Source organism: Heteronotia binoei, chromosome 2 (genome assembly GCF_032191835.1).
Source record: "Heteronotia binoei isolate CCM8104 ecotype False Entrance Well chromosome 2, APGP_CSIRO_Hbin_v1, whole genome shotgun sequence".
Lineage (NCBI taxonomy): Eukaryota > Metazoa > Chordata > Lepidosauria > Squamata > Gekkonidae > Heteronotia > Heteronotia binoei.
In genome coordinates this window covers 88,282,500-88,305,796 of record NC_083224.1, presented here as the reverse complement: position 1 = coordinate 88,305,796, position 23,297 = coordinate 88,282,500, and the positions used below count along the sequence as shown (strand labels likewise).

Here is a 23,297-nt window from a genome sequence, read left to right as displayed (position 1 = left end):
CCCCTGGGCCACAGACTGGTCCTGCTCCGTGGCCTGTTAGCAATCAGGCCACAGAGCAAGGTAGAGGCACTGCACCGCCTCTTTCGTCTGCCCGGGTCCCAGGTGGGCGAAAGGGACAGTGCTGCTACAACTTTCACCTACCCCTCATTTATCAGCTACCCCATGATCAGCTGATTGATGGGAGTCTTTAAATGGGATGGGCGGCAGATTGGTCACTTCTGCCACCTGGCTACCTAGTAGAGAGGCGGCAGAAGCAGGTCCAGTCTCCCTCCCCATTTAAAGACCCCCATGGGCGGCAGCCTGGGGTGGCAAAAACCCCAATGCCCCCCCCCCCTGGTTAGTGGAAAAATGGTCTTCCATGAAACTGATCCCTGGTGCCAAAAAGGTTGGGAGCCACTGGGACCCAATTTACTTGAAAGCAGACTAGCTTTCTTCCCAGGAGTACCATCAAGAAAGACAGGTGGTTGTCTTAAGTGTGCATACAGGTCACAGGAATGTTTGGTACTTTAAAACTTTTCATGTATAAGCTTTGTGCAGTGGGGGGTTTATCATACATCCAGGGTTGTCTTCCTTTTTGGTGAAGATGGTACTTCCATTCTTGCTATTTTTTTAGACAATGTATGGCCTGCCTTTCTATATAACACTTCTGAACACAGAAATAAAACCAGAACATAATAAAAAGAATAAAACTATCCAGAGAAGGGATGTGTGCGTTGGTGGTGGGAGAAACCAAAAAAACCAAATAAGCATATTAACTATAAAATGCTTTTGTAAATATAGATTTTTAAAGCCCTCTGAAATGTGCAAAGTTCACAGATGTGGCAGCCTTAAAATCTGATTTCATAACTGGATGGTAATCACCAAGAAAATCTCTGCACAATGGTCACCAACTGAATGTAAGACAGAACTATCAAATGAGTATCTGGGCTGGCTTTTAAGGTGGAAAGATACATATAAGAGAAGATACCCCTCAAGTATCCAAAGGTCTGACCATAATTAGTTTTAAAGGTAAGCACCAAGGTCAAAATGCTAAGCAGTGGAGCTCAAGTATGATTTGACATTATCACAACTGGGTTCAATAAAGACTAGAAGTGGAAAGATCATCACAAAAACATATTGTTCTTCCTTCAGGTGTATATAGACCGGGGGTGGCCAAACTGTGGCTTGGGAGTCACATGTGGCTCTTTCACACATATTGTGCGGCTCTTGAAGCCCCCACAGCCCCATTGGCCAGTAGCTTGGAGAATGCATTTAAAGTTGCTTTCTTTCCATCTCTCCCTCCTTCCCCATCTTCCTTCCTGTGTTGCCACTCACAAACATCTGATGTTCATGTCTTGTGGCTCTCAAATATCTGATTTTTATTCCATGTGGCTCTTACATGAAGCAAGTCTGGCCACCCCTGATGTAGAGTACATTGCCTGTTGGGCAATAAGAAGGAAGAGATTCAGCTTCTAATGCAGATGGAGGGATATGGCTCGTATGGATATGTCACCCCAAACCCGTTTGGGCGGAGAGCATATTTTGGCTCGCCCGCGGAGCCTGATGGACCCGGAACGGTTCCTGACGGCTCTACGGAATATCTGGCCCACTGGCGATTCCCTGGAGGCTCTGGTTGAGTCCTGGAACGATGGACTCTCCAGGGCTATCGAGGAGATCGCGCCTAGGCGTCCTCTGCGCCCCCGCCTCAAACCGTCTCCCTGGTTCAACCAGGAATTGCGGCAATTGAAGCGGGACCTCAGACGACTAGAGAGGCAATGGCGGCGTACTCGAGACGAAGCGACCCGAACATCTTATAGAGAGAGTTTGAAGACCTGTGAGATGGCAATCAAATCCACAAAGAAGACATACTTTGCGGCTAAGATTGCGTCCGCAACTTCGCGCCCGGCACAATTGTTCGAAATAATTCGAGACCTGACAACTCTGCCCCAGGGCAGACCAAATTCCGTTGAATTAGAGATAGGCTGTGAGGCTTCTGCGAACTATTTTGCGGACAAGATCGCGTCACTCCGCCACGACCTCCCTGTCAACTTTGAGACAGTTAACGCAACCGAGGCCCCAAGCATGTCTTCGAATTATATCCTGGACGGTTTCAGCCCCCTCAGCCTGGAGGAAGTCGACAGGATTCTCTCATCTGCCCGCCCAACAACTTGCAAATTGGACCCACGCCCTTCCTGGCTTATTAAATCTTGCCAGGGGGATCTCAGATATCCTATACGGGATATCATAAACAGATCCCTAACGGAAGGGCTTTTTCCGGCGCCCCTTAAAGAGGCCGTGGTCCGGCCCCTCTTAAAAAAACCATCTTTAGACCCGGCCCAATTGGCACACTATAGGCCGGTCTCAAACCTGCCCTTTCTGGGCAAACTTATTGAGAGGGCAGTGGCGAGGCAGCTACAGACATTCCTGGAGGACACTTCCATCCTCGACCCACTTCAGTCCGGCTTCCGCCCAGGTCACGGGACGGAGACGGTGTTGGTTGCCCTGGTGGATGACCTTCAACGGCATCTGGATCGGGGTGGCTCGGCAGTACTGATGTTGTTGGACCTATCGGCGGCGTTCGATACGGTCGACCATCGGTTGCTGACTTGCCACCTTGCCGACGCAGGGATTCAGGGGTTGGCCTTGCAGTGGCTTTCCTCCTTCCTTGAAGGTCGGGGACAAAGGGTCGCGATTGGGGGGGAACTGTCCCAGAGGCGCTCACTTAACTGTGGGGTGCCCCAGGGAGCGGTTCTCTCCCCGATGTTGTTTAACATCTATATGCGACCTCTTGCCCAGATTGCCCGAAGGTATGGGCTGGGGTGTCACCAGTATGCTGATGACACCCAGCTCTATCTACTTATGGACGGCCGACCGGTCTGCGCCCCAGAAAACCTGGATCGGGGACTACAGGCCGTGGCTGAGTGGCTCAGACTAAGTGGACTTTCACTGAATCCTGCGAAGACAGAGGTCCTTTGTTTGGGCCGTCGGGGACTGGGGGGGGGAAATCCCCCTGCCAGCTTTTGACGGTGTACCGCTGAGGCCAGCGGACAGGGTCAGGAGCCTGGGGGTGCTATTGGAGCCGTCCCTAAAGATGGAGGCTCAGATAGCGGCCACTGCCAAGTCCGCGTTTTTTCATCTTAGACGGGCAAGGCAGTTGGCCCCCTTCCTGGCCCCCGACGACCTAGCAACAGTGATCCATGCCACAGTCACCTCGAGGTTGGATTACTGCAATGCCCTCTACATGGGGCTGCCCCTGTGCCGGACCCGGAAATTGCAGCTAGTGCAGAATGCTGCGGCCCGGCTGTTACTGGGCCTCCCAAGGTGGGGGCACATCCGGCCGGGCCTTCGGGCTCTGCACTGGCTTCCAATAATATACCGAGACCAGTACAAGGTGCTGGTCATCACCTTTAAAGCCCTATATGGCCTGGGACCTGCCTACCTGAGGGACCGTCTCTCCCCACACGTTCCCCAGAGAGTACTGAGGTCTGGCACTCAAAATCTGCTCACCATCCCCGGGCCCAAGGAAGTGTGTCTCATGGCAACTAGAGACAGGGCCTTTTCCACAATGGCCCCTATGTGGTGGAACCAGCTACCGGAAGAGGTGAGGGCCCTGCGGGACCTTGCTCAGTTCCGCAGGGCCTGTAAGACAACCCTCTTCCGGTTAGCCTATGCCTGATTAGATAATGTAGCTACCAGATTTTTGTGATTATACTGTATAGTTTTAATGTTTAATTTTAAGGTTTTTAGGTTTTAATTGTCTGATTTTAGATGTAATAACTTGCTCTGATTTTACTGTTTTATTGTCATTGTAAGCCGCCCTGAGCCACTTGTGGGAAGGGCGGGATAGAAGTCACCAAATAAATAAATAAAATAAAATATGATTTAATAGACATTACAGACTTGGTGGGGTGATTCCCATTACTGGAATGTAGTAGTGGATTGCTATAGGTGGTTCAAGTAAAGTCAGAAAGGTCAAAGAGGAGGTGGAGTGGCGTTGTATCTGAGGAGAGGGTTGGTTTGTCAAGAAATACTGGAGGAGGAGGGCAACAGTCCAGTGAAAAGTGTCTGAGTGAGGATAAGAGAAGGAAGGACAAAACGTGTTGTGGTTGAAGTCTGCTACAGACCTCCTGACCAGGATGAAGAGGTGGATGCTTTCCTCCTTGAAAACAGCTTGACAGGGTATCCAAACAACATGACCTGGTAGTTATGGGTGACTTCAACTTCCCTGATATGTGCTGGGAGGCAAACTCTGCAAAGCATCCATAGTCATGTACATTCCTGACCTGTCTGGTTGACAACTTCCTTCATCAAATGGTGGAGGAAGCTACGAGGGGCTTGGTCATACTTGACTTAATATTGACTAACAGGCAAGAGATGGTAGATGGGGTAAAGGTGGTGGGGACCTTAGGGGGAAGTGACCATGTCCTACTAGAATTCCTTTTGCTGTGGGGGACCAAGAAAGTTCGTAGCCACATATGTATATTAGATTTCAGTAGGGCAGACTTTAATAAACTCAGAGGAATGATGAGAATGAGGCAAGACTACTGGAAGGGAAAGGAGCAAGTGAGGGGTGGGTTCTCCTAAAACAAGAGCTCTTGCAAGCTCAAGCCATCACTATTCCAACAAGAAGGAAATGTGGAAGGGGATCCAAAAAGCCAATGAGGATAAATAGAGAACTCCAATATCTGCTAAGGGAGAAAAAGGAAATGTCCAAGAAATGGAGGCAGGGACTTACCTCTAAAGAAGAGTATCTGCATGTTGCTAGGTGCTATAGGTCAGCCATCAGAGAGGCCAAAGCTCATGATGAGCTAAAGCTGGCCAGGGAGGCTTGATACAACAAGAAAATCTTTGGATTTGTGAAGAGCAAATGCAAGATAAAAGAAGCATTGGGCTCACTGTTGGGTGAAAATGGAGAAACTGGGACAGAGAGAAAGCAGAAAGTCTTAACACCTATTTTGCCTTAGTTTCCCCCCCCCCCCAAAAAAAAAGAGTACAGGCTCATCTAGAGATGGTAGTTGGCAAGGCGCAGCATCAGGCCTGCTGGTTAACATGGACACAATGATAGTTGAGAAGCACCTGGCTGCATTGAATGAATGTGATCACACATGCTAAATAATGCAGTTTCAATCCACTTTCAATGCATATTCCAACTGGATTTTACTGTGTGAACTGGAAAAGTCCAGTTTGAAAGGGCAATGAAAATGGATTGAAACTGCATTATTCAGCATGTGTGATCGCAGCTAATGAGTACAGATCCTCTGGGCAGGATGGTATGCACCCAAGAGTGCTCAAAGAACTTTCCAGAGAGGTTGCAGAGCCTTTGTCAATCATCTTCCAGACCTCTAAGATGACATGAGACATGTCACAAGACTGGAGGAGGGTGAATGTCATTCCACTCTTCAAAAAAGAGAGGAAAGATGACCCAGGAAACTACAGGCCAGTTGGTCTGACCTCTGTCCCAGGGAAGATACTGGAGCAGATTTTAAAGGGATCAATCTGTGAGCACCTAAAGAACAACTTAATGATGCGGGTGAGTCATCATGGATTTGTCCCTAACAGGTCCTGCCAGACCAACTTCATTTCCTTTTTTGTGTCCTGTGGGGTGCCACAGGGCTCAGTTTTGAGCCCTGTACTTTTCAATATTTTTATCAATGATCTGGATGAGGGTGTGGAGAGGCTACTCACTAAATTTGCAAATGACATCAAATTGGGAGGAGCAGCGAATACACAAGAAGATAGATTTACAATTAAATGAGATCTGAACATGCTGGAAAAGATGCAATTTAACGATGAGTGCCAAGTTCTACATCTTGGTAACAAAAATGAGAAACCCACATATTGGATGGGGGATACACTTCTGGGTAGCAGTGTGTGTGAACAATATCTTAAATATGAGCAGCCAGTGTTACGCAACAAAAAAAAAGGCAAATGCCATCTTGAGGCGTATCAACAGAGGCATAACTTCCAGATTGCAAAGTGTCCAAGTTCCACTGTACACTGCATTAGTCAGGTCATATCTGGAGAATTGTGTGCTATTCTGGAGGCCTCACTTCAAGAAGGATTCAGACAAAATGAAGCAGGTGCAGAGGAGAGTGACGAGGATGATCAGGGACCTGGAGACCAAGTCCTATGAGGAAAGGCTGAGGAGAATGTTCAGTATGGAGTGTCAAGCATGCGGGTGCAATGACGAGTCGAAGTTGATACAAAGACTACGTTTTTTGATAGACTGATACTTTGGTGTAACAGGTTCTTGAGAGTAATGCTGCCAATACATTGATGCAATACTTTTAAGGCTTACTTCAAAAGGATTCCAAGGGATGGGGTTGCGGGGTAGCATTCACACATAAACTATCATAAATGTCTACATTCTCATAGTGTTATCAGGACTACGTCTTTGCTTTCCCCAGATGGCTTGTACTCCCTTTCAGGAATGTATGGGAAGGTGCTGATTACTTGGTTTCAGTTCTCACTACTTCTAATTATAAGCCATAAAGCAAGAAGGGGGGGGGGGGAGGGAAAGAATAACAAACTAGCAAAGTTGGATCGTCCATGATACTTCACAGACCAGGTTAGGCAGGACCCTAAAACAATCAATTATCAATGGAATTTCACCATGCTCGACATGGAGAAGAGGAGGTTGAGGGGGGATATGATTGCTCTCTGTAAATATATGAAGGGCTGTCACTTAGAGGAGGGCAGCGAGCTGTTCCTGTTGGCAGCAGAGGAGAGGAATCATAATAATGGGTTTAAATTAAGGGTGGGAAGGGAAAACCCTTTTTACAGTAAGAGTTGTTTTACAGTAAGAGTTGTTTGACAGTGGAATCAGCTACTGAGGGAAGTGGTGAGCTCTCCCTCATTGGCAATCTTTAAGCAGCAGCTGGACGAACACCCATCAGGGATGCGCTAGGCTGATCCTGCACTGAGCAGGGGAAATAACCCCTTCCAACTCTGTGGTTCTGATTCAATGAATCTGATTGAATAGTTTGATCTTGCCTTCCTTTATGCTCTGAAAAGGAATGTAGCACACCTATGTTTTGAAATATTGGGACATTCTGGCGTCCCCCTGTAAATACTGCTCCCTCTTTCTGTCTGAAGAAGAAGAAGAAGAGCTGGATTTATACCCTTGCCCTTCTCTCAGAGTAGCTTACAATCTCCTTCCCTTCCTCTCCCCACTACAGAACCCTGTGAAGTAGGTGGGGCTGAGAGTGTCTTGAGAGAACTTTGGCTGACCCGGTCACCCAGCTGGCTGCATGTGAAGGAGTGGGGAATCAAACCCAGTTCTCCAGATTAGAGTTCACTGCTCTTAACCACTACACCAAACTGGCTCTCTGCATCCTGTATGTACATATGTATGTATATACATGTGTGTATATACGGGCACAGATACCTGCCTCTTTCATGGATCTGACAAAGACTGGGGCTCCTTGCTGTTTTGAATGGTGAGCGTTCTGCGCTCTCTGTCACCAGTCAATGTTCTGGTCCAGCTGCATCTTCTCAACAACTTTCTAAGGCAGCCTGAAAGAGAACCTGGTACAGCTGTCATGATGAGTGGTTATTCGGGTGCACATTACAGTGACCGATTTCTGAAAATGTCCTAGAGCACAATGAAAACAGCTGAGTATAGTCTGCACTGTGTTTCTCATAAAAAGCAGTTCCATGTGTAGAGTTGTCAGCTCTGGTCTGGGAAACACCTGGAAATTTTGAGGGTGCAACCTAAAAAGGACATGGTTTGGGGAGGGACTTTACTGGGGTATATTGACACAGGGTCCATCTTCCAAAATGGCCATTTTCTCCAGGTAAACTAATGTCTGTCACCTGGAGATCAGTTGTAATAGTGGGAGATCTTCAGCCAGCACCTGGAGGTTGGCAACCCTATGCATGGGGTAGCAGTAAACAAGAAGCTGGGTGAAAAATATCTCACAGAAGAAGTACAAACTACCTTGGAGGATTAGTTCATGACTGTTTTGCTACAGAACTGTTTCCATCTGGAAGTTACTCAAGTATTTCATTGCTGAATTTTGTGCCTCATTACAAAGTTACTAACTTGTCTCAACTGTTCTACACAATGCCTGTACCACACAGTGCAACAGAAACTGCTTCCTTCAACCATGTACTTGAAAAGCAACTGGAGACACTGACCTAAATGCAAATTTACTTGGCCTACAATCAGGTTGTGGGTGTAGGCAGTGCAATCTGCCCTTTCCATCAGTATTTATATCCTGTCACACATTACAACCATGTAAAATTACAGCACAGAAACAAAGAACAATGAGTGACAAGGGACAATGCGCAAATGAAACAAAAAGAAATTGAACTACAAATCCTAAAAATATTGACTGAGAAAAAAGTGGGAAAGACTTCAACTGCTTTAGTTATGTGAGCAGAGAGGCAATTACAGCGTGTTAAGGGGATGGCTGCCATGTTCTGTGATGTCAGAAATATGTCCCCAAATGTAGGAAAAGACAATTATAATTTGTGTCAGTGATTGCAAGAGTAAAAACAGACTGTGCAATTTATTCCAGACTAATTCTCCTGGAATAAAAATTGCTTCTCTGCAAAATGCAATCCTAGTTTCCTGGGTGCACTAAGAGATGACAATCTTTCCTCCTAGTTTTCTTAGTATCAGGGAAATGCTGACAATTTTTCACCTCAAAAGTCTCAGAAGTCTTTATGAGACACTGAAAGGCTATTTTATCTGCCAGGACTTTTCATAAGGTATAAACTGCATGCATAGTTTTTTTTAGCGGGGTGGGTGGTATCTGCAGTTTTACACTACTAATTTTAAATTATAATGTTTTAACTCTAATTTGTAAGCTGCCTTCAGCTGCAAGGATAGAAGAGATGCAAGTACTTTAATAAACACAAACACAGGAAACTTAACAATATGTACAGTATGTACCACTTTTTTTCTGTTGCACTTCATTCTACATGATTCTTTGTTTCCAGGGCTTGGAAGGGATCTGAGAACCATCTAGTGCCATCTGTCCTATAGCAACAACTTTAGTGCACCAGCCCTGAACTACACCACACATGAATCCTGCTGTGTATTAACAGATCATAAACTCTGGTGGATGCACACAGCAGGAGCAGACAACATGTGTCTTGCAAGCAGTGCCTGCTCTTCAGATAACCCAAGGCATATAATGAACTCTCATCTCCACCTGCCCAGCTGCAATGCTGGGACCACAGATTTGACCTTTCTCATGGAGAAACAGAGGTACAAATGAAACAGATGTGAACTTTTACTGTGCCAATGTCTTGTTACTGTGGGAACACACACACTTTTTTAGTTTAACACAGGTACTGCCATGACTTTTTTTCAGCAAGAATACAGTTGTGACTGGCTAGGCGTCAGGGGGTGTGGCCTAATCTGCAAATGAGTTCCTGCTGGAGTTTTTTCTACAAAAAAGCCCTGGGTACTGGGGGAGGGGGCAGAAATCCTGTGGCAATTTAAAGGCCAAACTGGCTTTTCATTAACCAAACTTGAAAGCTAAACATTACACTTGTGGGTCACTGAGGGACATATGAACATATGAAACTGCCTTATACTGAATCAGACCCTTGGTCCATCAAGTCTACTCAGACTGGCAGTGGCTCTCCAGGGTCTCAGCTGAGGTTTTTCACCTCTATTTGCCTGGATCCTTTTTAGTTGGAGATGCCAGGGATTGAACCTGGGACCTTCTGCTTACCAAGCAGATGCTCTGCCACTGAGCCACTGTCCCTCCCCCAGGTGAGATGTTAAAAGATATGCAAATAGGTCTCTCAAGCATTTTTTTCATGGGTAAACAGCAGTTTGAGGGGTTCTGTTTCAGACTGGGAATGAAGAGCCAGAGCAGGAGAGCTTAGTCCTTTGTCCCTTCACTGTTTTCTATACCATAAAACCCTCCTCCTAGAAATTCAAATTTTCCCACTGAGGGAAACATACCAGCAACCTGTATGCTTAACTCTAACAGGGACACCTGCAGCTGCAGGGGGGGCTGTTGCAAATCAGGGAAATTTTAAAAGGGATAGAATTAAATATCCCTGCCTAAGCACTGCAATGCTGACCCAAATCAGCCCCTCCCCATGCAGGTGCTATTTATCATTTTACCACATGCTTGGGAGAGCCATGCATGGATCTCCCAGAGTCTCATCTACTTGTGCTCCAAGATGCTGCAAGATGTCACAGAGTTCTGTATCAGATAATGGTCCCCAATGAAGAGTTCTGCATTACTAAAGTCATTCTATTTCCAGATTCAACAAAAGGCTGCTCCATTTAACATCTTAGCCAAGGCAGAATTAGCAACACTAGTCTCAGATGACTTTGATAGTAAATAGTTCCATCTATATTTTGTTATTCAATATTTTATATTTTGAAAGGGCACTGGATGACATTCCAGTGGGTTCTGGGAGACCCAGGTTCAAATCCATACTTTGCCATGGAAGCTTGCTGGGTGACCTTGGGCCTGTTATGTTCTGTCAGCCTAATCTATTTCACAGGGTTGTTGTGAAAATGTAGGCAAGGAGAACAATGTTAAACCGATTTGGGTCCCCACGGGGGAGAAAGGCAGGGTATAAATGAAGTAAATAAATAATTGAGCAATTCCCACCTGGGCTTCTTTACAACTGGCACAGCACTCCCAGAGGCCTTGCAAAGTAGGTGAGAACTGGGCAGGGTCTTGTCCTTTGAGACAAGCACTTAGGTGCTCTTTGGATGGCTAAGGCATTTGAATGACTGCATGAGCATTTAGTTAACAGTTGCTAATTGTGACATTATGGATGGATCCACATGGATCTGCAAAGTGCTCCCCTCACATCCTTGTTTGCAAGAGGCCTGTCTTGGGAGTTCTCAGTGGAACACTTAAACTGACAGTGCTTTTTATGTTTCTGGGTGAGTGAACATCAGCTCAGGATTTCTTCTTCAGTTTCTAGATAGACAGGGTTTTATACAGTGTGAGGAAGGAAGTAGTGGGGGAAACATCATACTGCATGTGGAATTCCCTGTACTTCAGTTACTGTGGCACACTGGCATTCAGAAGACAAGGAGTGTTTTCAAAGGGTGTTTCACCTATAAAAGAATCACCATTTTTTCAATTACATATGAACATATATGAACATATGAAGCTGCCTTATACTGAATCAGACCCTTGGTCCATCAAAGTCAGTATTGTCTTCCCAGACTGGCAGCGGCTCTCCAGGGTCTCAAGCTGAGGTTTTTCACACCTATTTGCCTGGACCCTTTTTTGGAGATGCCAGGGATTGAACCTGGGACCTTCTGCTTCCCAAGCAGATGCTCTACCACTGAGCCACCGTCCCTCCCCAATTACGATGAAAACAGACATAAATTGAGTTCTTCTTGTGACTGAGAAGCTCCAGCTGGAAGCCTGCATGTGAAAGGGGGAGCCTCTGAATCAGACCACAATGAAACCTACCACATAATGTATATAAAAGGGATTGGGAGGGTGGCAGTATGTAAAGTGCACAGAGGGTCTTTGTAACCTTAAAAGCTATTGTGAGGTAGAACAGCCATGCAACTTCATCCACCAAAGTTACAGGGCTGAATCTTACACCAAAGTGTATATATTGGCTGCTACCAGGACACTCCTCTCTAGCCCTGTTCACACATTACAATGAACACATGCATATTCTACATACAGTGTACATTTGATTTGCTTTATACATATGCTGAGTAAGAACATAAGAGAAGTTATGTTGGATCAGGCCAATGGCCCATCCAGTCCAACAATCTGTGTCACACAGTGGCCAAAAAACCCTCAGGTGCCATCAGGAGGTCCATCGGTGGGGCCAGGACACTACAAGTCCCCCCACTATGGCTCCCCTCAAGCACCAAGAATACAGAGCATCACTGCCCCAGACAGAGAGTTTCAACAATACGCTGTGGCTAATAGCCACTGACGGACCTCTGCTCCATATGTGGCAGTGGCAGTGAATTCCATGTGTTAATCACTCTTTGGGTGAAGAAGTACTTCCTTTTATCCGTTCTAACTTGACTGCTCAGCAATTTCATTGAATGTCCATGAGTTCTTGTATTGTGAGAAAGGGAGAAAAGTACTTCTTTCTCTACTTTCTCCATCCCATGCATTATCTTGTAAACCTCTATCATGTCACCCCTTAGTCGACGTTTCTCCAAGCTAAAGAGCCCCAAGTGTTTTAACCTTTCTTCATAGGGAAAGTGTTCCAATCCTTTAATCATTCTAGTTGCCCTTTTCTGCACTTTTTCCAATGCTATAATATCTTTTTTGAGGTGCAGTGATCAGAATTGTACACAGTATTCCAAATGAGGCCACACCATCGATTTACACAGGGGCATTATTATACTGACTGATTTGTTTTCAATTCCTTTCCTAATAATTCCCAGCATGGCATTGACCTTTTTTTATTGCAGTCGCACACTGTCTTGACATTTTCAGTGAGTTATCTACCATGACCCCAAGATCTCTCTCTTGGTCAGTCTCTGCCAGTAATTCACTTTTACATTCAATGTATGTACCACTGAACATGGGGTTTGAATTGCAGATGCTGAAGTTTACAGCACACTGGCTGTGTCTTATAAACAGGTGTACAACATGTACATGCAGGTTGTACATGGGTTCACTGTAACACATGAACAGGGTTTCTGTCACTACCAATGGGTGAGATGTACAGTGAGCCCCATCATTCTCTAGAATAACAAGCCAAGTAATAAGCCAGCCAGAGAAGCCTAGATGGACCCAAGTTGTTCTTATTTGGGGGAAATAGTATTCTATCCTCATAGTATTTTACCCTCACCCACATTCTGCTGCCTGTAGATCAGGTCTCGGTTAGCTGGCACTTCAAACTATCTTCAGGTTTCAAAAAGCAAAGGAAGAGAAGCTGATCTTCCAGTCCTTCATTTCAACTCTTTAATCATCAGCAGACACCTGGGTCTTTATCATGTAAGTCCAAAGGTGGCCAAACTTACTTAACATAAGAGCCACATAGAATAAAAATGAGATGTTTGAGAGCCGCAAAACATGAATGTCAGACATTTAAGAGTTGTAAGACAGGAAGGAAGGAGAGAAGGCAGGCAGGCAGGAAGGCAAATAGATGGGGAGGGGGGAGGGATAGATGGAAATAAAGCAATTTTAAATGCATTCTCCAAGCTGCCAGCTGGCTTGGCTTGGAGAAGTGATTTAAAGAGACAAATGCCTTCTCTAAGCTGGCCATGGGATGGTGAGAGTTTTGAGAGCCACACAATATGTGTGAAAGAGCCACATGTGGCTTCCAAGTTGCAGTTTGGCCACCCCTGTGTAAGTCCATATCTTAAAGTGTTAGAAAGGCTTGTAGCTCAGTGGTAGAGCACATTCTTTGCATGCTGGAGGTCCCAGTTTCAATCCCTGGCAAGTCTAGTTACAGGATCTTAGATAGCAGATAGCAGTCTGTACCTGCTGAGACCCTAGAGACTCAATGTCAGTTAAAGAAGATCATTCTGAACCAGGAAGCCCAATATTCTGAAGGCATCTCCATATGTTCATATCACAATGTGGTCACCTGTTTTTTTTCCTTAATATTTAAATTCAAATGCTCCTTTCTCCCCCAAATCTGACACTTTTAGCCATAGCTCACAGATCAAAGAAAACTGGTGCTGTTTAGGGAATGTTATTTTATTTCTTAGGTAAGCAGGGAACATCATAGTTAAAGTACTGTACTATGATCTGGGAGACCCAGGTTTGAATCCCCACTCTGCCATAGAAGCTTGCTAGGTGACCATGGCCCATTTTCTCTCTCTCTCTCAGCCTGACCTACATCAGAGTGCTGTTGTGAGGATAACATGAGGAAAGGAGAACCATGCACACTGATCTGAGCTCCTTGGAGGAGCAGTGGTTTTAAAATATACCAAATGATTGATTGACAGAAGTAATGGAGAAATGGGCAACATTTTGTGTGGAAATCAATTGCAAAGAAACTCTCTGCACAAGAGTGAGATACTTTTCTCCTATGTCCTGGCCTAAGTTTTAGACTGAATTCCCTAAGCGAACAGCAGGCTTCAGTCCCCAAGCTCCCATGCAATAAACATGGACATGCCTCCCATCCTTCATGTCAATCATCCTCAAAGCAAAAATCAGCCCATAGAACCAGCATGGTGCAAGAGTGACTATGTCAGACTAGGGCCCAGGAGAGTCAGGTTCAAATCCCCACTCTGACACAGAATTTTGCTGGGTGACCTTGGGCCAGTCACACACTCTCAAGCCTAACAGCACTTCACAAACAGGATAAAATGGAGGGGGAAAGAACGACACAAGCCGCACCCCCCATAAGTCCCAACTGGGGAGAAAGGCAGGATATAAATGAACAGCTAAATATGAATCCAGGAACACCTTCGAAACCAACCAGATTTTCAGGGTATGAGCCTGAAGGGAGTTAAAGCTCCCTTCATCAGATATAAATGAAGAAACTAACTAAATAACATACATGGGTTTCAGCCACTGGCCACCAACGAAATGATGAATTTGTTATTCTTATTTGCTGGGATTCTTCTAGGAAAGTTTGCCTTTCAAATATTATGAGATTCAACTGTTTAAAATGGCTTAGTCCAGCAAAAAGGCTATAGAGGAATCCTTAGTTGTATGTATCATTACAATCATAGGGATATGGCTGCTCAGTACACTGCAAACACCTCTGCAACCAGGAACTGCCCAGTTCAAACAAGGTGGCAAAGAAAATCAGCTTGATGCAGGGGAAAATAAACTCAGAATCCAGTACAGTGCTCTTCTTTTGTGAAAGCTTCTCTTTGGTTCTTTCACACTTGCCAAGTGTAAATGGTTCTTTCTGGACTAGAAAAATATCTGTATCTTACCCCATCTCTCAATGGACAACCAGGTTCAAAAGCTCAGATAGGGCAAATTTGTTACTTAAATGTCTTGCTACAGCATGATCTTATACATATTTACTTGGAAGAAGTCCCACTGTGTTCAGAGGGGCTCACTGCCATACCAATCTGCAAGGGATTATCACCTTAAGGCTTTGGGTCGCCCTTTCTATTAAATTCTGCTACCTATATGAAAATCTGGAGGAAATGAAATGATCTCTTATGTCTTTGAAATTTAAATATTTAATTGATTCCAGAATACTTAGGAAAGAAAGACTGGGATTGGTTGAAGGTGATGTCACCAGACTCTCACCTTTGCCTTTGCTGTATTTTTATGAAAGGCGAAATTGGCTCATTTTTAAAAGTCTGTGGCTGGTTTGGAATGTCACTGACCAAATGCATCCCTGCTGTGTTTCTGGACTAGCACAGAAGCCATTTTAGCTAAGCTTTGAGTCTTCATTGCCATGATAACTTGGAAACTGTAAGTATTTCTGCAGAAGGTAACCCAAGCTGCATGTGTGCCTTGGACAGTTTCTATGCCAAAGTTTTAATATATTTAGCTACTTTCTATATTCGTTTCCTCTGTTAAATATAAAGTATTTCTGACATTTTTGCCTGAGAGATCAAAATATGTCCTAAGCCTGAAAACATCCCGGGTTCTAAGTGTTTGAGTCTTCAAGAGGTGGTCTGAAAAGTCTTGGTAGTTAAGGAGCAAAAGTTTTAAGTTTGACTAGCTTGGTGTTGCCTGCTTTAATTTTCTAGACAAAATAGTGTCATGTTTAGTTTGTCAGACTAGCAAAGAGGAAGGCCATAGTTCAAATCTCCACCCAGCCATGAAGCTCTCTGGGCAAGCCTGGGCCAGCCAGTCTCTTCCTCAATCTAATCTACCTCACAGGGGTGCTGTGACGATAATGCAAGGGAGGGGAGAGCTCCCTGTGACAGATTTAATCCATTTCCCTGTATGAACTCCTGGCTGTGCTAAAAGCAGAACAACTGGTAGTGGCAAAACACCCAGAAGCATGGGCAGATTAAGAGCCTGAGGGGAGGGCTGAGAGAATTCCACTGGCTCAGCCAGCTCTCATCACCAGGTGGGTCTGTTCAGATTTGTTAGCCCACAGTGCATAGACTGGTGAGATAATATGTGGGGAAGAGGCTCCTTTCTTGTACAACCATGGGGCATAGTGAAAAGACAGAGTGCAGAAGAGTTAAGCGCTTACCTTCCTTGGGTGGATGAGAATACAGGAGCCAGAAGAAGAGGAGGCAACAAAGTATAGCACTGATCCCTGTAGACAGATCTCTCCATCCGGCCAGCATCCTTATGGAGCTCTCTTCCCAGACCAGCCTCCAGCTGGGCCAAAGAGGGTGGTTTTCCCAGTCCCCCTGGCACAAAGTCCAGCTCTCCTCTAAATCCAGCTACCAGGGGGGTGTCTGCTGGATACAAAGGGGCTGCAGCTGCGACTGGGGCACAGCTGCATTCCCTTCAGAGCAGAGGAGGGTGCTGGGCAGCAGCATCAGGCTTCCAGAAGGATGCGAATCTCCAGCCTAGGGCCAGTGCTGCAACTTCTGAGGCCCTCACCGGCTCCTTTAGGATTTGATACTTCTCATCCCGAAAGTCCAAGGAGGCCAGAAGCTCGTCTCGCCCAGGATCCCTTGGCCGGGGTCCTCTTTTTTCCCACGCTAGCTCAAACTCCAGCCTTCCTCGCCCTCCTCGTCTTACGGGAGGAAGGGTGGGGGAGGGCTGCCCCCAAACCCGATTTGCCCCAGTTAATTTCTCGCAGAAGTATCAACGGGATTGCGTCGGGGGACCCCGCCCCTTTCTCGGTGCCGGCCGAAGTCCCGTCGGGCGAATCAGCAGCAGTTTCCCTTCGCCGTTGGGCGCAGTTTGCCCAGCACAGCCCTTGCTGCAGCGCGCTCTCCTCCTGGAGCCCCCCGCAGAGCGCGCCTCCTCGCTGGCGCGGCCCCCCGCTCGGCCGGCCTCCCCAGGACGCCAGGGGCAGCAGGAGTCATCCTGGGCTGGGGGGGAGAGGAGATGCCTCCTCCTCCCTCACTGGGGGCGGCTTTGGGAGCCGCGCGTGATCTCCGGAGGGAGCGCTCCCCGCGCCAGGCGTGTGCGCCGCCTCTCTGCCGCGCGGGGGCTGGCGGGTGGGGCTACCTGTGGCAGGCGCGTGGCCAGGATCCAACCGGTGCCCAGGCAGTCGCCAGACCGCTCCCGCGGTGCGGGGGGGGGGGGGGGGAGGTCTTCGACCCGTTGGCAAGTTTCAGTGCCTGGCGGCGGCAGGAGCCCAGCCTACGGCCACCGTCCCTTCCTCCTCCTCCTCCGAGGCGCTCGAGCCGGTCTCCCCCGGGATTTCCCACTCTCCGCAGCGGGAGGGGGCGGCACGTCCGAGCCCCGCTGGGAGTCGCAAGGCGGCGGCCGCTGGATCCCTCGTGATCGCCGGACTGCGGAAGAGCAGCTGGGCGCGGGAAGCGCCGCGGCAGGACCGCCTGGCCCAGGCACGGGGCGGGGGCGCCTCTCCGGCGCTGCACCTCCCGGAGGGGGCTGGCCAGAATCGCTCCCCCGCGGCGGCTGCAGCGCCCCCCCCCCCCCCCCGCGGAGGTTTGGCGCCTGCGTCTTCCGCCTCGTCCTCGTGCCGGAGCAAAGATCCGGGGAAAGTTTCTGTCTCGGCTTCGCCGCCGGGCCCGCCTCTCCCCGCGCGACCTCTCAGACGGAGACCACCTGCTGGCTCAGTCGCCTTGGCAGAGGAGGAGGAGCGCCTCCCCCCTCCCCGCTGAACGCCTGCCGCGCCGCGAGCCCAGGAGCCGCCGGCCTGCCGCCCACCTGATCCGCTCAGAGCCGCCAGCCAGCCTGCCGCTGCCGCATTCCCCCGCGTGGCGGCGGCGGGTCCTCTCTCCTCGCTCCCCCCCCCCGGCCGGAAGAGAGTCCTCTGGAAGCGGGCTGCGCGCCCTCCTTTGCTCCCCTTCGTCAGCGGAGGTGAAAGCCGCAGGGCAGGGGTGGGCCAGAGCAGACAATGCAGCAGTCTGGGCGCTTCGTCCAGCCCGCCAAGGGAGGGACGGGGCACGGGGAGGAGGCAGCTGCCTAGTCGGCTTGGCGGGCTGGGAGAAAGAGCAGCTGGGGTTCCCTGCTGCCATCCCCGTGCGGGGGGGGGGGGGGAGTGCCTGGCCTCCTTGTGATCCTCGGGGAGCGGTTGCGGAACCGACGCCACTTCGAATGCAGAGCCTCAGACAGCACGCCGAGCAGCACGGCTTGCTGGATAGCACCACGGCGGGGCATCGTTGCGAGCTAGCGTGGGATCGGGGGTGGGGGTGGGGAGGCCTGAGGACCTGCAAAGGCTTGGGGGAACGATGGAGAGGTGGTCCTGCTTAGAGCTCTACCCGCTTGCCAGGGCGATATGGAATGCCCTGGTCTGGGTGATTCTTCAGACAGCGAGGGAGAACCACAGCTCTTGGCGCCCTGTTAAATGATCTGTGCTCTCTTATTTTCCCCCTTCTGTGGGTAGGTGCTGCCTTGTCTGCTTCTTGCTTTAAGTGTCCTCTTCTGGGTGGCCGCTCTTGTCTGGCTTCTGCAGTGTTCCTCATCTTTGGAGGGAACCCAAAAATGCTTCATTCTAGTAGGTCTAACTCTAGAGGGCCCAGGCCCATCTGGCTGGCTGGGCACAGTTGGGAACAAAATGCTGGTCTTGGTCTGATCCAGCAAGCAGTTCTTAGGTTCTCATTATGCCTTCGGAGACCTGGGTGTTCGGGCCCATGCCAGGATGGGAAAGGCTATTGGTTTATTGCCAAGCTGTGGATGTGGTGCACTTACAGAGAGCAGGGGTATAACTTATGCAAATCTGTTGTTTTGTACATTTTATTTATCTTCTGCTTGTGCCTGTGGATTGAGCACAGAGAAATGGACATTTCCCCAGCTTCTAGTTTTCACCAGCTGTTGCTCAAACATTTCCAAACATATTTATTAGACTTCCTTTTTAAAAGAACTTGGAGAAGAAAATGGAGATTATCAAGCCGTTGATTTCCAGGCTTCATGCTATTTTCTCCATCATTCAGTGACAGAATCATGGAAGATGCAAGGCACTTTATATTATCCCAGGGTATGTATGGGAAGCTCATGAGAGGTCACTAACGCTCTGGAGCTGAACAACACCTGGGCAGGATGCCTCCTTGGGACTGTACCACCACCTCCTTGAGTTCTATGATAGAAGGAAGGAGGATTATAAATGTCATAAATGATTACTTCTGGTCACCACTGCCTGGGAGAGGGTATCCTGCACAGTTTCCATATTTCCTTTCATACACAACCTCCAACATTAAACCTGAATGCTGTTGCCCCATGTCTCTTTCAGATCTAACAGTTATCCCCTTGGGGGGGGGGTGTCTCTGCTGGCTGCAAATCTCTTTAAAGGTTTGGGCAAAAGATTCTGTTCCCTTCATTCAAATGCAGCAAAAGGAGCCTCTCCCTCCCCATTGGCAGCTCCCACTGTAATGAAAAGCCCATGCATTTTCCCTCAGCCCTCTCTTTTGATTTGGGGGAAATCAATACATGTGTTCCACCACAGCAGTGCCTGTGACTGGTTTGTTAACTATGAGGGACCCTGAATGAATTGTGCTCGGGCGGGTAATTTACCATCAGATCTGTGGGGATAAAGGGAAACCAATATAAATAGTCAGTAATAAAACTGTTTACTGACACTGGGCGTTCTTTAAATGAGATTTGTATTCAGGGGAGTACACCTCAGATAAGCTCTCCAGCTTACCATTATTGACTCTCTTGTCCAGTGGAGCTGGGGCTATTATTAGCACCAGAAAGCTGGGAGAGTCTGTCTTCATAAAGCACCTGATAATATTAATAAGGAAGGCAACCATATCAGAGTTGAAAAAGAGCTGGAGCGCAAGTCAGCACTATTAGTCCTGCTTAGAGAGTAATTGTTGAAGGCTGTCAGGGCAAGCATTCTTTTCGAGGGGCAATGCACCAAGAGCCATTAGAGTACTATTGATTTTTTTGTCAGCCACTAAGGATGTTCAGAACTTTACAGGACTGGGCCCACAACACAAGCACAAGTGTGATACAGGTGCTGTAGTGTCTCACATCTGTTTATGCAACATTATACCAAACGTACTTGCATCAAAAGACTTTTTGCTTAATCTCAGACTAATATTTTACCTGTGGATTGTAGGTGGTGAATGGCAACAATAATTAGCAACATGCCCATCAATATGAGATAAAGAGTGTGTGGAGAAAATCTTGTGTAATGCAAGGGCCACTGGGAGGATACAGAGGCACCTCTTTGAGTTCTGCACATAGATATTTTCCATATGTTTGCTTGCATACACACATTCCACTAGGCAACTCAGTGATAGGGGGCATATTTCTCCCCACACTGCTGGCCAAAGCTGGCCACAATCTACAGAGTCCCACTTCTAAACTAGTATTGAACTGCTATAAACATGTAGGCATGAGCTACATTAAAAAAAAACACATACAAATAGCGTGTTATTTATGACATTGCAACAGGAAGCATCAGTGTTTAAAATATGGTTCATTGTAGAGAACTGATTTAGGAATCTTAAGAGGTTGGCAGTGATCTCTTGAAGTCATGTGGTTATAGAGTTTTCCAGTATGGTACTGTTTAGATGAAAGTCAGATTTTCTGGATGCTTCCACTTTGGTTCCTGTCTCCTCTTTGCCTTTGCTCCTGTGACAAACTGCAGGGACCGGTCTATCTGGCCTGAGGAAAATAAACTTGGGCACTAAATGGGTACTGGGGAGGAGGAGGAGAGCTTGTGGTATAGAAATGCTTACTAGGCTAGTGAAAGTTACTAATGAGATCCTAATTAAAGTCAATAGGGACAAATTAAAAGTGGGAGGAAATTAGGGCAGAAGAGGCACAAGGGGAAATGAACAAACCCTGCTCAACTAGCGAAGGAGAGATCAAAGAAGAAATCACATTTTTTCAGCGCTTTGAGCTGCTTTTCTCAAAGGGATCTTCATTCTTCCACTCCCCCTTTGTAGTTCAGAAGTAATCTAAAGCTGGTACAGAAGAATTTAACTTTATGGATTGCTGTTATTAGTGGCATCTCCAGTGACAGTTTCTTTCTGACAAACCTGTTGCCTGACCCCAATCTCTCACCCTGACCTTAGCACACAAAGCTTCACAGTTAGGTAGGAAGGCACAGAGAATGTAGGTGAGGTGCTAGCTTTTCTGGCAATGCACATGGGTAAAATAGAATATGTTGGGACTCTGAAGTTTCTTCTTCAAGTAGAAAAGAAAAGCAGAAATACTCATTCTCTTTCCAAATATGAAAACTATAGCAAGAAAAGAGAAGAGGAAAGAAAATTAAGGGGAAAGGTGAGAGAAGGTGAAGGAAGGAGTCCTGAGTCCTCTGGTGGATGATAGAGGATTCAGCCAAGCAGCTTCTGAATTCAAATGTTTTATTGATTTATTCAGCAGCTTCTGAACGGAAGAAGCTGAACTAGAATGTTTTGTTGGATTTATTTAGAACTCAATCAAACCAGGTTTTCATTCCCACTGTAAAGAATTATGCTAAAGCAGGCTATCAAAGCTGCAATGATTGTGTTGTCCCCTGTTACTGCTTGTATTTATTGGAGCATTACCTAGAAATGCCACAATTTTATGTATTTAGTTGCCTTGTGTGTGCGTGTGTACACATGCCTGGAAATCATGGTGACTTCTGGCAGCCCCTAATGGGGCATGGAGGACATTCAGAGAAGTGGCTTGGTACAGCTGCCTTTTCCTCCAGTTGTGGTATTCCATGGAGGTCTCCCATCCGGGTACTTGCCAGGGTCAGCCTTGCTTAGCTTCCAGGATCTGACAAGATTGGATTTGCCTGGGCCATCCAGGTCAGGGTATGTATTTCATTACCTTTTGATCCCACTGTACTTCATGTATTTGATGAAGTCTGTCATTTGTTAATTTTTTTTCAGATGTTCAACATGTGGATATCTGCCTGGAATTAATAAGCACCTTCTTTGAAATTGTTACAGTCATTATTCATTCTCAATTGTTTTTTTAAACAATATGCAGCAGATTTTGTATTGAATCATATTTCTGTTTGTCTGTCTAATCTATAGCTCAGCAGCTATTATCACAGTGTTATTTTCATGCTCTTTCACTCCGCTTTCCCAGTGTACTTTTTAAAATTATCTGCTTGTACACTTACCCCCTGCACTTAGGTTTTCTGTGTGTGTCCCTGCCAGCAGCCATTTTATATTTGTGCCCAGCCCAGCACCCTGTATCAGTACTGAGCTCACAGGCTCAAAAAGGTTGGTGGCACCTGGTTGTACAGTGCATTTCCCTGTTGACATAATTATAATGAGCGGGACCATAAAGTTGGAGAAAGAAGACCTGCAGACTTTTTTTTTTAAATAAACATATTCCTAGGATATGTCATAGGGAGGGAAGGTGCCATAATCCCGTCTCATCCATCTCAGAAGCTAAGCAAGGTCAGTGCTTGGATGGGAGACTACCGGAGGAAGGCAATGGTAAACCCCCTCTATTTCTCACTTGCATTGAAAGCTCCTTGCTGGGGTCACGATTTGAGGGTACTTGCACACATATAGACATTCAGAGGATATCTCATTGCTGTGTAAGCATGAAAATTTGTAGTTAAAGCTGTAGATGGTCAGGTGGAGAAGTGTAAATATTGTGCAAATTTGAGCTGTGATGTTCTGTTGTTTACATAATCTCAGAATAACTACAGTGCAATCACATTTCCTTAATAAAGCAAATGAATGAAATGGTGAGGAAGTGATCAAGGCTGTATTGTTTACTTATTTTGCATATTTATTTAGAAAAAACTATTGTTTTAAATGGATTTTTAGCTTCAGTTAGTGGTGTTTCTGTGTATGAATTAGTGAGCTGTATAAACAGTTGCAGCCAGTTTTTAGTCCATCTTAAAATGGAGAGTTTACTCTGCTGGGATGTTCAATAACTCTGTGTTTCTATCTAAAGAAATAAAACTGCTGAAAAGAAATAAATTATACAAAGCACCAGGATCCATCTGGGGGAGATTTTATGCTACATTTTCAACTAATGGCTGCTTTAATGTAGCGGCTCCTAACCTCCTCGTAAAGAGTACCTCTCATATAGTGAAGAGTACTCATTTGAAGAACATGCAGATTTCAGAGACAGATGATAAGCAGGTCTAGTACAGATGCCATGTGTATGGAGGCAAGCCAGTTCCTAGGGAAGATAGCACAGTGCAATTACCTTGTGATTGGTCAGATATTCATTGTCCCTGTCCAGCTTGCTGCAGACCACTGAATTATCAGAGAATTTTAAAGGGGATTTTATCTGTGTGATCTTGCAACCACAGGGTCTAAGCATATTTTGCTCTTTGCTTGATTCCCCTGCACCCTTTTCTGTTACTGTGCTGTGTCCTCCAAACTCCATCATATACAGAAAGTGCCTTGCTCTGGACTTTTGTCAGGTTGTCCTGATCACAGAACTTGGGAAACTAAATCCTTCTTTCCTGTT

The 23,297-nt window shown here is 46.7% G+C and overlaps 1 protein-coding gene across 1 annotated transcript in view; it reads right to left on the bottom strand.

Annotated features, from left to right (window-relative positions):
• The window catches only part of LOC132566474 (chemokine-like protein TAFA-5), a 40,553-nt gene extending 24,139 nt beyond the window's left edge, over nucleotides 1-16,414 (bottom strand). Inside the window, exon 1 of the mRNA XM_060231546.1 lies at nucleotides 16,024-16,414. Coding sequence (XP_060087529.1) covers nucleotides 16,024-16,120 — 97 coding nt within the window. The 5' untranslated portion in view covers nucleotides 16,121-16,414. The remainder of the gene's footprint in view (nucleotides 1-16,023) is intronic.
• Between the last annotated feature and the right edge of the window lie 6,883 nt (nucleotides 16,415-23,297).